Consider the following 15,776-nt stretch of genomic DNA (forward strand, 5'->3'; position numbering starts at 1 on the left):
GGAATGTGTTGAACTTGTGAACAATAAAACCTAAAAATTATCAATGTAAATCACAACCAATATCCCACGGAGGTCTGGAGTTGGTATGATGCTCAAAATCAAAGTGGAAAATTAAGTTACAGGCTGATCCAACTTCAGTGGAAATGCCTCCAGACAAGGAAATGATACTCAGTAGTGTGTGTGGCCTCCACGTGCCTGTATGACCTCCCTATAATGCCTGGGCATGCTCCTGATGAGGCGGCAGATGTCTCCTAAGGGATCTCCTCCCAAACCTGGCCTAAAGCATACGCCAACTCCTGGACAGTCTGTGGTGCAACGTGATGGTGGATGGTGCAAGACATGATGTCCCAGATGTGTTCAATCAGATTCATGTCTGGGGAACGGGCGGGCCAGTCCATAGCTTCAATGCCTTCATCTTGCAGGAACTGCTGACACACTCCAGCGACATGAGGTCTGGCATTGTCCTGCGTTAGGAGGAACTCGGGCCAAGCGCACCTGCATATAGTCTCACAAGGGGTCTGAGGATCTCATCTTGGTACCTACTGGCAGTCAGGCTACCTCTGGCGAGCACATGGAGGGCTGTGCAGCCCTCCAAAGAAATGCCACCCCACACCATTGCTGACCCACTGCCAAACTGGTCATGCTGAAGGATTTGCAGGCAGTAGATCACTCCCCATGGCGTCTCCAGACTGTCACGTCTGTCGCATGTGCTCAGTGTGACCCTGCTTTCATCTGTGAAGAGAACAGGGCACCAGTGGCAATTTTGCCAATCCTGGTGTTCTGTGGCAAATGCCAAGCGTCCTGCATGTTGTTGGGCTGTGAGCACAACCCCCATCTGTGGACGTCGGGCACTCAGATTATCCTCATGGAGTCGGTTTCTAACCGTTTGTGCAGACACATACACATTTGTGGCCTGCTGGAGGTAATTTTACAGGGCATTGACAGTACTCCTCCTGTTTCTCCTTGCACAAAGGCTGAGGTAGCGGTCCTGCTGCTGGGTTGTTGCCCTCCTATGGCCCCCTCCACGTCTCCTGGTGTACTGGCCTGTCTCCTGGTAGCGCCTTCAGCCTCTGGACACTCTGCTGACAGACACAGTGAACCTTCTTGCCACAGCTCGCATTGATGTGCCATCCTGGATGAGCTGCACTACCTGAGCCACTTGTGTGTGTTGTAGAGTCCGTCTCATGTGAAAGCACAACCAACATTCAAAAGTGACCAAAACATCAGCCAGAAAGCATTGGTACTGAGATGTGGTCTGTGGTCCCCACCTGCAGAACCACTCCTTTATTGAGTGTGTCTTGATAATTGCCAATAATTTCCATCTGTTGTCTATTCCATTTGCACAACAGCATGTGAAATTCATTGTCAATCAGTGTTGCTTCCTAAGTGGACAGTTTGATTTAACAGAAGTTTGATTTACTTGGAGTTATATTCTATTGTTTGTGTTCCCTTTATTTTTTTGAGCAGTGTATAAAACCCGTTAACTCTTGCTGTGCCTCCTTCTCATCATAGCATCCCGTGTTCCTGCTAGATCCTTACAGAATCACACAATTTTTTTGTAATATGTAAAAGGTAGGCCATCGGTGCCAGAGGCCTTGCCTTGCCGGGGAGTTCTTAACTGTCAATTTTAGCTCCAATTCAGAGATAGGTTTCTCAAGATCTGCAGCATCCTCATCCTCCAGTGATGGAAGGCCCGAGTGCCTACTATATCCTTGCATATGGGTTTGGAAGTCACCACAAGAGTTTTCGAAGTTTGTTTTATAGATGGAATACAATGAAGTATAATACTCCTTGAAGAAGTAAGCAATATCCCTAGGCATATTCACTTTAACATCAGAAGGTTTGTAGGTCGACAATATGAAACCTTTGGATATTAAGTGCGCTAGGAAGCTTTCTGCTGCTTTTATTTCCAAATTCCTAAAATATGTCTTCTACATTTCAACAATAAGCTCTTAGCTTTGTGTTAGAGAAAGACTTTCAGTTCATCTCTTTTCTGGATGAGGGCTGTTTTAATGTTATAGTCAGGGAGGTCTTTATGGCTTGTTTCAAGCACCCAGATATCAGACATCAGAGAATTAATTGTTGAAGCTCGGGCGATCACCAGTGAGTAAGGCGGGGATATGCAAAATCAATGGGCAGAGAGGTGCACTGAACCTCTTGGCCACGCCACAATGCACCAAGCACCCTAATTAACATATTTGATTAATCTTCAGTTTCTGCAGAATGGAGGCAGCGATTAGACTCTTTCAGATGTCTATTTTTCACATATTTTCTCTATCTATGGTTTTCATTAATAGAACATTGTAATATTTGGAGCTGTTCACATGCCTGTGTCTTTGTTTGCAGACCGAGTGTCCACAAAATAATCACGGAGATATGTCCATTTTTGATCAGATGATCTATATTACCCTAAACAAGTCTATGGGTCCATGAAAAAAAACTGACAGCATGCATTGCCATCCGTGTGCATGCTGTGCGCTGTCCGTTTTAAATATTTGTAAAGGCTGGGAGAAGCTTTGGAATTATTAATTTTTGGGGGCATATGAAAAATATTCACCAACAAACGCATAGGAAACGTCACTGATGTCTGAATGAAGCCTAAAAGTATGTCATCCCGTACAAGGCTGGATGCTTATTTTATACTATCATTTTGTTCTGTCAGACTCCTTTTAAGTTTACAGGTATGAAAACTATGGATACACTGTGATAGTATTATGTAGCCAATAATATTCCTCACAATAATAAAGATCCCTTCCAAGATAAATATCAAATACAGTACCTACAGAGTCATTGAAGGAGCAGCATGATCAAGTGTAACATAAAATCCCAATTTTTATTAAGATATTAATATAAAATATATAGTAGACCTTCTGACGAAACGGCAGAGGCAGTGAAACGCGCGTCGAGGTGTGGTGAACTTGTCCTACATCCGAGCGCTCCACTCATCACTACTTATTACTACTATTCATGAAACGCAAAATTTTTAATTCTGCTACTTATTGAAGTAGCATAGTGAAGGGATGCGGTCACAAAGACAACTGTGAGTTTATTCTCCAAATCTCGTTGATCAGTTATTGCAAGAGATTTAATGCAAACATCAAACATTGAAGGAAAAATGTAGGATTAGAATAAACCGAGTAAATGTCCTTCTGTGTAACACACCAGAGCTCACCATTCCAGTTTGTGCAATTATCAATATTTTCAGTAAAAGGAACAATATAAGGTAACAATGGTAAAAAAAAAAATATGAAAAAGGCAAAGAAAGAGATGTATGAAAAAGTTCTGTGCAGTTAAAGTATAAGGGAAAGTTGTGGCTTTAAACTTACAGAATTCATTCTTCAAATTCTTAATAAAAAAACTAAGGATTTATTGGTAGTTTTGAAAATAAGCCAAAGTCACTTTCCCCACAGTAGACATCAAAGTGAAGTGTAATTTAACGTCACACCCTTGGTTTCCTGCTGTGAAATTTCCTTCCTTTTCGAAGGCAGTTAACAAAAAAAATTAAAGGAAGGGCATCTACTAATAAAAGGAAGATTAAGGCACATCCAGAAGTGAGACATTCTTCTGTGACAGCTTGTACCCACAATGAGGCCCGGGAGCTTCCTTCTGCCATCTCTATGTCACACATGTGAGGCCATCACAAGAATATTTTACATTGCTGCTGTGGAACAGTTGTGGAATTACAGGGATGGGACAGTGTTTTCGGGAGAAGACAGGTAAAAGTCATTTCGGAAGGACAAGAATATGGTTGTATTAGAAATCTTTTTATTTTCTTGCATGTGTTTCAATTTTCACCTTTAGAATGTTGTGGTGACGACAAAACTCGAGGTCACAATTGATTTTAACAATTTTCAAAAAACATCTACTTCACCGAAAAAATTGGAGTAGGTGACCTGGCCGATAGTTTTCAGCTTACAAAGTAAAATTACACAGTATATTTATTTCATATGGGAATTTCTGTATTTATTTTGGATGTTAAAATTCGCATGCCAACCTTCTAATTTAGAAACTAGATAGCCAAAATTTCAATCTAGCAAAATTTTTGCTACTTAATGTAAATCATACATTAGATAGGACTGCTCTATTATGGGTATACCTTGGGGATTGGTGAAGCAGCTTAACATACGGTACTTTTTTTGCAAAAAAACGTATTAACTAAATACCCTGTATTTTTTCATTTTTTGACTAGCACTTGCTTATTTACTGTGACTTTTTTACAACAGAGTATTTTTTGACCTCTCTGTGCGCTTTTGTGTCTTAATGTAAATCAATACTGTTTATATGAAGGGGGAGATTTAATCATCCCCTCAACACCAGTTGCTAAATGTGTCTCAAGTGTTACTTGCGCAAAATTTTATGAATTTTTGCTCTTTTCTAAGAAGCGGTTGGGATTTCTCAAAAGGGGATGTGACCTAATGCTGCACAACACATTGTGATGTACGCCAGAAACGTGATTTACTTTGCAGCCGAAATTTGCTTCAGTTCAGAGTTGGAATAAATTTCATTTTCTGGCATATGGAAAGCCTTTTTTAGGTTACGGGTAGAGATGAGAGAACCCAAACTTAAAAGTTCGGAATTCGAACAGGACAGTTAGTGTCCGGTGGTAAACGCCAAACATGGGCTTCTCCCGGAAGTCTCTTGCAATGTTCGGAGTTCCCAGGGAAAGAGAGAGAATTTTCCAGCTCAAAAGATCAGGTCAGCATTGTATTCAATGGGGTTCAGGCTTTGGTTCAAGTTTGGGTAGAGTTCTTTTACTTTGGAATAAATGTTGGGTCGGGTACCAGAACTCAAATTTCCATGAGTCCACTCATCCCTAGTTATAGGTTCAGAATTGGAATAGGAAACATCCGTCTTGACAAATTTCCCCCAACTATATAAAAAAGTATGCTACTCAAGCTTACCAAAGCTAATAAAGCCTCTGGTGCCATAGATTAATAGCACTACGTAGAGCGTATGCCTTACCAAGAGCTAAGAAAAGCCTCCGGTGCCATGGATTAATATCACTATGGAGAGTGAATGCCTTACCAAGAACATCATTTTGGGTATTCAATCTAAAATATATCAGATAATTAACACTATTAGAGAATAAGAAGAAACTATCTCGTAATTACCAACCAGGAGAGGTGGCTACCCTATAAAGTAATGCCGTGTAACATGATGACGGACAAATGCCAAGCCAGAAACTCAACTAATTCAGCTGATTCAGGATGTTTGCCCCTCATCAGAATCTGGCTGAGTGCATTGCCCTTCTAGCAATGTGGGGGAAAAGTACTGGGTCTCCCCAAAAGACACCAGAATAGACTCCTTTGGCAATGCTCCATGAACAATGAATATGTAAACTATTTTGCATCAATGGGGTCAATCATTTGATAAGTCCAGCACATCCATTCATTTTGTTTTTCTGGAACTATAATGGAGCAGAACATTGAAGTTAGAGATTCTGATGTGAACAAAGACAAAAGATAAGCAAAGATGTTAAATATCATTATATTAATTTTCCTTGCATAGGCAAAGACAAAAAATCAAGCTGGACTTTAAGCTAAAAGCCATCCCAGCAACGTCAAGATGAACCCATCGGGACTGTCCCCTTTCTGGTTTAACTATTCCATCTGTATAGCTTCCCATGGGAGGGTCTCTCAGCCTGGCCCTGTCCTGTTCGGCCCTTATTCACATTGACGGACGTCATCTGACGCATGGTAAAGGCTTCAATACTAGAGATAGGTTAGGACCGTTCCGAAGGGTACACCTTGTCACGGTGGGATGACTTTAGTGATTTTTTTTAATCAAAACAGCGTTAACTAAGTCCCCTATGTAATTACATGTACTATTACCATTTACTGGCTTCAATGCTGTGGGGTGTATGCTCATTTTTGTTTTTTCTGTGTTTTTTTTCTTGGATTTTTTTATATATACAGTATATGGCAGTAAATTCTTCATCCAAGCTGTATAAGGAGTATAGCATCACAAATAAGAATATAATTCCCACACAAAACTGTAATTTGGCTCCCAAATAATGGCGTGATACAGCGACTAAATATAAGTACTACCAAACAGTGGTCACATAACACTGCCCAATCTGTTTCCTACACAATACCGTCATTGCCTGCCCGAGTAAAACCTCCTCCCTGTGCCAGATAAGGCTACTTTCACACTAGCGTCGGAATCTCCCCGTCGCAATGCGTCGGGGAGAGATTCCGACGCTAGCGTTTAACGCATTGCACAACGGAGGCAGCTGATGCATTTCTCCGGCGCATCCGCTGCCCCATTGCAAGGTGCGGGGAGGTGGGGGCGGAGTTCCGGCCGCGCATGCGCGGTCGGAAAAAGCGGTCCGTCAGGAGCAAAAAACGTTACATGTAGCATTTTTTGCTCCTGACGGTCCGCAGAAGCACGACGCATCCGTCGCACGACGGATGCGACGTGTGGCAATCCGTCGCAATGCGTCGTCAATACAAGTCTATGGGGAAAAAACGCATCCTGCAAGCACTTTTGCAGGATGCGTTTTTTCTGCAAAACTACGCATTGTGGCGGATTGCAGTTAACGCTAGTGTGAAAGTAGCCACATGCAAGTTACACGTACATAACTATGTGCCAAGCAGCAATGGTTACTTAAAGGGGTTGTCCAAGAAGGACATATTGATGGTCATTAATATGAGATCGGTGAGTGATCCGGGGTCCGGAAATCCTAACAATCAGCTGAAATTAGCTTTATTAGCTGCCTGATTTAAGTGAGGTATTGGGTGGACCAAGTCATCTCCGCACATTGCCTAGTGGGAGCTGCACTTTATTTCTCGTTCATAGGAGACGAGGAGCAAAACTCAACAGCAGCCACTAAGCAATGTCCGAAGCTGCTGTGCTCCCCCAAAAAGGGTTTAATCCTCGATTCATTTTTCAGCCAATTCATGGAATATGTCATCATTGTGTCAGTCCCCGACATTAAATAGAGCAATATTGGGGGAGTTACTGCAGTATTTCCATTAATATACAGGTATGTTTAAAGTTTGTGTTTCCTGATTCCATATTTCAGGTCATTTTTAAAGCCACCTGGTTCTCAAATATACAAGAAAGCACTTTATGTGGAATACACGGATGGCAATTACACCGACGTCAGACGGCAGGATCCCTGGACAGGTAGGACGGTGGAGGAACATACGTACTATGTCGATGCAGATGAATATGCAGAGATCTCATTAATATCACATTTGTGCTATAACATCCATTGTATACAGGGAGAACTATCTAAGGCCACGTTCACATGCTCAGTATTTGGTCAGTATTTCACATCAGTATTTGTAGCCAAAACCAGGAGTGGGTGATAAATGCAGACGTGGTGCACATGTTTCTATTATACTTTTCCTCTGATTGTTCCTCTCCTGGTTTTGGCTACAAATAAGGCCGCCGTCACACATGCGAGTTTTACGGACGTAAGAGCGCAGAATCTACGTCCGTAAAACTCGCAAAAAATACGGCACAATTATTCTCTATGCCCCTGCTCCTATTTGCCGTATTTTACTGATCAGTATTATACGGCTTTCTACGGCCGTACAAAATCGCAGCATGCTGCGTTTGTCACCGTACTGCGCAAGAAATACGCCAATGAAAGTCTATGGAAGCGTGAAAAATACGGATTACACACGGACAAGCAGTGTGACTTGCGAGAAATACGCAGCGCTGTTAGAGAGAAAAGCCGGTAATTCAGTGCGGTGTACAGTAAAATCACACTGACAGCTTACAGTAGAATAGGTAGAATAAATGTGTACACATAGAATAGGTATATATATATATATATGTCAGTGAGACACATATATGTATATATATTAATATTTATTCCAGCGCTAGACAGCTTGAAAGCCGGTAATTCAATTACCGGCTTTTTCTTTCTCCTTCCTAAAACCCGACATGATTTGAGACATGGTTTACATACAGTAAACCATGTCTTCTCTCCATTTTTTTTGCAGATTCCACACTACTAATGTCAGTAGTGTGTATCTGCAAAATTTGGCCGTTCTAGCTCTTAAAATAAAGGGTTAAATGGCGGAAAAAATTGGCGTGGGCTCCCGCGCAATTTTCTCCGCCAGAGTAGTAAAGCCAGTGACTGAGGGCAGATATTAATAGCCTGGAGAGGGTCCACGGTTATTGGCCCCCCCCCTGGCTAAAAATATCTGCCCCCAGCCACCCCAGAAAAGGCACATCTGGAAGATGCGCCTATTCTGGCACTTGGCCACTCTCTTCCCATTCCCGTGTAGCGGTGGGATATGGGGTAATGAAGGGTTAATGCCACCTTGCTATTGTAAGGTGACATTAAGCCTAATTAATAATGGAGAGGCGTCAATTATGACACCTATCCATTATTAATCCAATACTAGTAAAGGGTTAAATAAAACACAAACACATTTTTTTAAATTATTTTAATGAAATAAAAACAATGGTTGTTGCAGTATTTTATTCAACGCCCAATCCAGTCACTGAAGACCCTCGTTCTGTGAGTAAAAAAACATAATAAACCAACAATATACTTACCCTCCGCAGATCTGTAACGTCCAACGATGTAAATCCTTCTGAAGGGGTTAAAACATTTTGCAGCAAGGAGCTGTGCTAATGCAGGCTGCTCCTCGCTGCAAAACCCCAGGGAATGAGGCTAAAAATAGATCAATGATCTATATTTAGCTTCATTTGCGGTGAGGCGCCCTCTGCTGGCTGTTCATAGATCGTGGGAAATTACCTAGAAAGCATATGTAAACCATGTCTCAAATCATGTCGGGTTTTAGGAAGGAGAAGGAAAAAGCCGGTAATTGAATTACCGGCTTTCAAGCTGTCTAGCGCTGGAATAAATATTAATATATATACATATATGTGTCTCACTGACATATATATATATATATATATACCTATTCTATGTGTACACATTTATTCTACCTATTCTACTGTAAGCTGTCAGTGTGATTTTACTGTACACCGCACTGAATTACCGGCTTTTCTCTCTAATATATGTGTCTACTGACACACACATATATATATATATATATATATATATATATATATATATAGACAGTATATATATATTTTCTTTTCTTTTTGGGACACATGGATCACTTCTATAGCGGTATGTTGGTTTTGCTAGCCTGCGAGAAAACCACGCAGTACGGATGCCATACGGATTACATACGGAGGATGCCATGCGCAAAAAACGTTGACACACCCTGCCTACGGAGGAGCTACGGACCACTTTTTTCGGGACTTTTCAGCGTATTACGGCCGTAATATACGGACCGTATTGTTTTACGCTGTGTCTGACGCCGGCCTTAGAAGGAACAAATGAGGGAAGGTCAGCTCACCACAGAGGATCAGGATTCAGGTTGTGGGGAGTACTTGTAGTACTGCAAAGTGCCAGACAAGGAAAAAGAAAACATCCAGTAAAATGAATCCTTAAAGAATCAAGTTTGCTGAAAAATACAAAAAGCTAAAAAATCCAGTTCCAACATCAATAAAAACACGTTTCAGACACAGTCCTTACACATTGCATAAATTAATTAAAAAAAATTAAAAAATATGCAAAAACTGTGTTTTTTTTATTATATTATAATATAATATTATATAACTTATATACACTTATAATGTAATATATTATATAATTCATGTTAATAATATTATATAATATTATAATAATTTTAATTTTTTAATAAAAGTCAATTTTAAAGGATTTTTTTTTTGCTGGATTTTTTCCTTTTCTCCTTCTTAAAATAACTTTGTTCTTTCTATTATACTCACAAAAGAATATAACTAAACAATTATCACAGTAAAAAACTTCCAGGATTGTGCTTTTCTATCATACAAACCGTGGGGGTTTGCTCCTTACAGCTTTTTGTGGGTCACATCCTTATCATTTTCCTGTTACTATGGTGAATTTAAGGGTGAAAAATTCTACTTGGATATTACAAAGATCTGCATTTACCAAAATGCGCATTTTTTGTAATTCGCTTCTGTGTTGATTCAGCAAAATAGCATCTGCTTGCCGCCATATTTTTGAACCGTAAAAAGCCATCAAAAGGTTAAAAACAAAACAAAAATCCTTATGCTCACCTTCTCGCTCACCTCTCCGACCCCTCTGCATCACCCATCTGGTCCTTACCGCAGCTTGCATTGAAATCGGGAGTATTCTGTGCAAGAGCGCAAAAGATCATGGTGCCACGATGTGTTCACTACCTTTGTAAAAAAGCAGGAGGAGAGGTCCTGGATGGCAGATATGTGCCACCAAGGTGGTTGGCCTCAGTAATGCAAAGATCTGTACAAGTAACATTAGGTTACTGAGAGGGTTAATGGGTCTCCTGACATTTTTGTCTCTCTCCCCTTTTGCTAATATACTGTATAATCTCCCCTGAAGAATGCTCGATACTGAGGAGGAAATGTGTAGGGAGGGTTACTTTGGGGTACTATCAGGGCCGTATTTAGAGTTTCTGCTGCCCTAGGCACTTTTAGTGCTGCCTCCCCCATTGGTGAGTATGACACTATCGGCAGTGACTTTGCCATTAATCGCTGATGTGAAAGTCGCCTTTTGCAGCAGATCCAGCAGTTTTTCAGCATCTGTCGTGTAACGGATCACTTATGGCAACACTGCGTTCGGCCTCATTCATTCCCTATGGGACTTGCGGACATGTGCGGCACTTGCGGTTTTGCCGCGATCCGGCAATTGCGGTTCTTGCAGCAATGGAAAAAACACTACTAGCAGTGTTTTTTGTATCACCGCAAGTGCAAAACCGCAATTGCTGCACATGTCCGCAAGTAGCCATCACTACCTGTCCCTGCACCTTGCTAACTCATCCCTAACCATCCCTCCCTGACCTAAAACTACACGATAAAGCTTTAGAAAAACAACTAACTGACATATTCCTATGATAATGAGGGCTCCAGGCTATGGCGTAGACTAGGACGGGCAGTCTCCGAGTCTCCATTCTCTCTGTCCCTGCCTCACTTCCTGTGCACACACATCCCTCCACCGGATCCGGTAATCACCGCTCACAGTATCATACCGGCAGAGGTGTATCTAGGTTTTCTGGCACCCGGGGCAAGAATTCATTTTGGCGCCTCCCAAGGACATATGCGATTTGCACACTCAGTCATGTACCTACAAGCTCCTCTCCCTAATGCTCTAAATGTTCAGTGAAAAACAGAGAAGCGGGAAGAAAAGCTCATTGTGACAGGACCATGAGTATGAAAATCACATATGAGTGAAGTGTCCATGTGACGACTACTGGAACCTGCAGAGCTGAATCCTGACATCGCAGCTTCTGAATTCTCACAACTAATGCACTGCACACTTTTAGGATTCTCTCTTGCCGGTGGACAGTCATGTCAGCACAAGTATGTGATTTGTATACTTCTGACCACATTCCGACTAGACGTGCTTGGCCTCGTTCAGTTCATTTTCATTGACTGAGGCCACATATGTCTAGTCAGCATGTGACCGCAATAATGTAAATCGCCAGCACGAGAGAAGCCTGAAAGTGTGCAGTGCACACTGTGAGAATTCAGAAGTCTGCAGTCACAAAGAATGACTGCAGACTCATCAGAAACCTGGACATCCCCTTTAATGCACCTAATATAAATAAAAACATGAGAATTAGTTAGTATCACAAATAACATTTACATCCAGGTACCTTATAGATGGCATCGCCTCTGGAGCCGTTCTTCGAGGAAGGTGAGTATGATGTCTTCAGGGAGGGGGGGGAGGAGGGATGGAGGGGTAAGGAGGGAGGGAAGAGGAGGGGCGGGCACTTGACCTCGGACTTTTATAAAAAAAAAAAAAGAAAAACCTTGCTCAAGTGCACCCCCTTCCCTCCCGCATCCTGCTGCCCTAGGCACAAGCCCTCAAGTGCCTAGTGCTAAATACAGCCCTGGGTACTATATCAGGCAGTGCGCACTCGAATACTGCCCTGGAAAGGGCAGGAGTATTATACGGGGCCCGACAGGGTACTTTAGTGTCAGATTCCATTCTACAATTGCTCCCGCCAACTTTAGACCTTGGAGGAATACATCTCATCAACACATATGGGTGAGATTAACATAGTAACATAGTAACATAGTTAGTAAGGCCGAAAAAAGACATTTGTCCATCCAGTTCAGCCTATATTCCATCATAATAAATCCCCAGATTTACGTCCTTCTACAGAACCTAATAATTGTATGATACAATATTGTTCTGCTCCAGGAAGACATCCAGGCCTCTCTTGAACCCCTCGACTGAGTTTGCCATCACCACCTCCTCAGGCAAGCAATTCCAGATTCTCACTGCCCTAACAGTAAAGAATCCTCTTCTATGTTGGTGGAAAAACCTTTTCTCCTCCAGACGCAAAGAATGCCCCCTTGTGCCCGTCACCTTCCTTGGTATAAACAGATCCTCAGCGAGATATTTGTATTGTCCCCTTATATACTTATACATGGTTATTAGATCGCCCCTCAGTCGTCTTTTTTCTAGACTAAATAATCCTAATTTCGCTAATCTATCTGGGTATTGTAGTTCTCCCATCCCCTTTATTAATTTTGTTGCCCTCCTTTGTACTCTCTCTAGTTCCATGATATCCTTCCTGAGCACCGGTGCCCAAAACTGGACACAGTACTCCATGTGCGGTCTAACTAGCGATTTGTACAGAGGCAGTATAATGCTCTCATCATGTGTATCCAGACCTCTTTTAATGCACCCCATGATCCTGTTTGCCTTGGCAGCTGCTGCCTGGCACTGGCTGCTCCAGGTAAGTTTATCATTAACTAGGATCCCCAAGTCCTTCTCCCTGTCAGAGAAGGTCAAGAAGATTGAACCATTCTCTATGAGCACTGGCTATTATGAGCACTTTCACTCTATATGTTTGTGAAGGTTGGTCGGTATAAATTTGTCCTTCTACTCTAGGTTAATCTATTTTTAATGATATTGATAAAAATTAGATTTGATACCCTTCTATAGTTTATCTCTCATCTTGACAGTGACATGGGCAGTCACTTTCTCTGACCAGACACCTTGCCACTGCAGGGCCTTTTTTGACTTACGGGCAGGATTAGTTTATATTAACTCCCTTAATGAATCCCCACCATTGGAGAAGAAACGCGTAGGAAGTATTTAGCCCCATATCACCATATCATTGGAGGTATCACTATAGGGTCCACTTGGGGCTGGTCTTTGTTAGGACTGGAGCAATACTGGGGCACGACAGGGAGTCTAGGAAATCATTACATGCCGCTTATGTCCCTCTCCCCATATATATTCCCCTTTTTCTTGTGTGGATCCATTTCTCGGTGAGGTACTTCCGGAAGGAAACCGGGATCTTTTGTCCGTCAACAGTGGTGAGACCAAACCATTTTTTAATGAGCACTGGTTTGCAGGAGCACTTTATTTGGTTTGTTTGTGATATTTGTCCTTTTAATAACTGATTAAAGATTATCTATATACATAATTGTCTAAGGGGTACTTCTGTCTGTCTTTCTGTCCTGTCACGGTTATTCGTTCGCTGATTGGTCTCGGCAGCTGCCTGTCATGGCTGCCGCGACCAAGCAGCGACGGCCACAGTCTGATTAGTCCCTCCCCTACTCCCCTGCACTCACTGCCCGGCACCCGCTCTGTAATCCCGCTCACACAGGGTTAATGGCAGCGGTAACGGCCCGCGGTGTAACGGACTCCGTTACCGCTGCTATTAACCCTGTGTGTCCCCCAACTATTTACTATTGATGCTGCCTATGCAGCATCAATAGTAAAAATATGCATGTTAAAAATAATTTAAAAAAAAACAAAAAACCGGCTATACTCACCCTCCGCCGCCTTTCTCGCTCCTCGCCACGCTCCCCGGACCGCTCCATTGCAAGCAGCAGCTTGTGGTGAGGTCCCGTCCCAGGGCTGGTGTGCGGCAAGGACCTGCCGTGACGTCACGGTCATGTGACCGCGACGTCATCATAGGTCCTGCTCACACCGGCCCTGGGACTCGGCTTCAGGAAAATGGCCGCCGCGATCTCCGTCTGCGCACGTGCGTCATCCCTTCGGCCATTTTCCTGAAGCCCCGGGAAGCCGCGCGCCCATCTGCACAGGATCCCAGGAAGAGGACAGACGGGACGCAGAGCAGCAGCGACCAGAATGGTGAGTATGTTCAACTACAAGGGGCCCTCGGATCGTTAGGTGAGTATGTTTATTTTTTATTTTTTTAACCTGTGACATCCGTGGCTCGGTAATACAGTACGTCACTGGCCAATATCCTACGTGGCTCTGTGCTGTATACTACAAGGCTGAGCAATATACAGTACTACGTGGCTGGCCAATATACTACAAAGCTGTGCAATATACTACAAAGCTGTGCAATATACTACAAGGCTGGGCAATATACTATGAGGCTGCGCAATATCCTACGTCGCTGTGCTGTATACTACGTAGCTGGGCAATATACTACGTGGCTGGGCAACATACTACGTGGCTGGGCAATATACTACGTGGCTGGGCAATATACTATGTGGCTGGGCAATATACTACGTGGCTGAGCAATATACTACGTAAATGGGCAATATACTACGTCGCTGGGCAATATACTGCGTGGACATGCATACTCTAGAATACCCGATGCATTTGCATCGGGCCACCATCTAGTGTTTTAATATTTGTGGACCCCTCCAGGCTATATTTGTTAGTTAACCCCTGAGGGTATTTTGAATGGTGGTGAGATGAGAACCTCACACCACAGCTGAAATCATGACTCACTTTTTCCCCATATTCTTCTTGCATGTCATGTGAAATCTGTACAGCACTTTTATGGATATCGCATCCTGACTTTTTTAATAATGTGATCAACTTTGGAGGAAGTTTTCTGTGGTTGTCTTCTTCTCGGATTGTCAGCTGTTCCACAACCTTCTTTCTCTTTCTTTATTAAACGTGACACTTGACTCTAAGAGCCGATGAATTCCATAGTTCCACTTTTTGGCTTTTGCCTGACTTCACTCTCAGAATAATAAGCTTCCTGATATCCGGGGATAAATGTGTCTTTGTCTTTGCCATTAGAGTTGAACGACTTTTACTTTTTTAGGATCGAGTTGGGTTTCGCGAAACCCGACTTTCTCAAAAGTCGGGTCGGGTGAAATTGGCCGATTATTGCGAAAAGTCGGGGGCCGACTGAAACACGAAACCCAATGCAAGTCAATGGAAAATCAAAGTCGGCAGTGAGTGGAGGACAGGAAAACACCTACAGTGCCCATTTTAATGCCAAAAACATCAATTCGTATTACTTAAGCTTGTCAATCTTAATTTACGTTATAATAATAGTTAGGCATTGAAAACTGGGGGTCATTTGGCTAAAGTTGTGGGGGGGTAGGGCTGGCTCAAGATTTTCGTGGGCCCAGGAAATGCAGAATACGTCACGGCAGTGGAGCAGGGAGAGGTAAGTATTTCAACTTTGCAAGTGCTGTGATCCTGAGCAAGCAGGGGGGGCCCACTAGTTGGCACTGGCACAGGGCCCCTCATAGTACGGCAGTGTGTTTGACGGCGGGCGGCGCCTCCCACTGCCAAAGACACTTTTGCGTACTATGAGGGGCCCTGTGCCAGTGCCAACGAGAATGCCCCCCCATCTGATGAAGTAACCTGCACTTTCATCTGCACCTTCCTCTTTGTCCCCGTGTAAGGTAGTATAGTATGCGGGAAGGGGAACCTGACTTTCAGCAGGGTCAGATTCTGGCTGTGTAGAGTGCAAGGGGAATGTAGTGGTCTGGGTCAATGTATCAGCAGACTCATCTAGCAGTGACTGGGTAATGGGCAGGAT

The 15,776-nt window shown here is 42.9% G+C and overlaps 1 protein-coding gene across 1 annotated transcript in view; it reads left to right on the top strand.

Annotated features, from left to right (window-relative positions):
* Window positions 1–3,521: 3,521 nt before the first annotated feature.
* The window catches only part of F8 (coagulation factor VIII), a 203,430-nt gene continuing 191,175 nt past the window's right edge, over window positions 3,522–15,776 (top strand). The window contains exons 1-2 of the mRNA XM_069748570.1: window positions 3,522–3,716; window positions 7,025–7,128. Coding sequence (XP_069604671.1) covers window positions 3,586–3,716; window positions 7,025–7,128 — 235 coding nt within the window. The 5' untranslated portion in view covers window positions 3,522–3,585. The remainder of the gene's footprint in view (window positions 3,717–7,024; window positions 7,129–15,776) is intronic.

This window comes from Ranitomeya imitator, chromosome 2 (assembly GCF_032444005.1).
Source record: "Ranitomeya imitator isolate aRanImi1 chromosome 2, aRanImi1.pri, whole genome shotgun sequence".
NCBI lineage: Eukaryota > Metazoa > Chordata > Amphibia > Anura > Dendrobatidae > Ranitomeya > Ranitomeya imitator.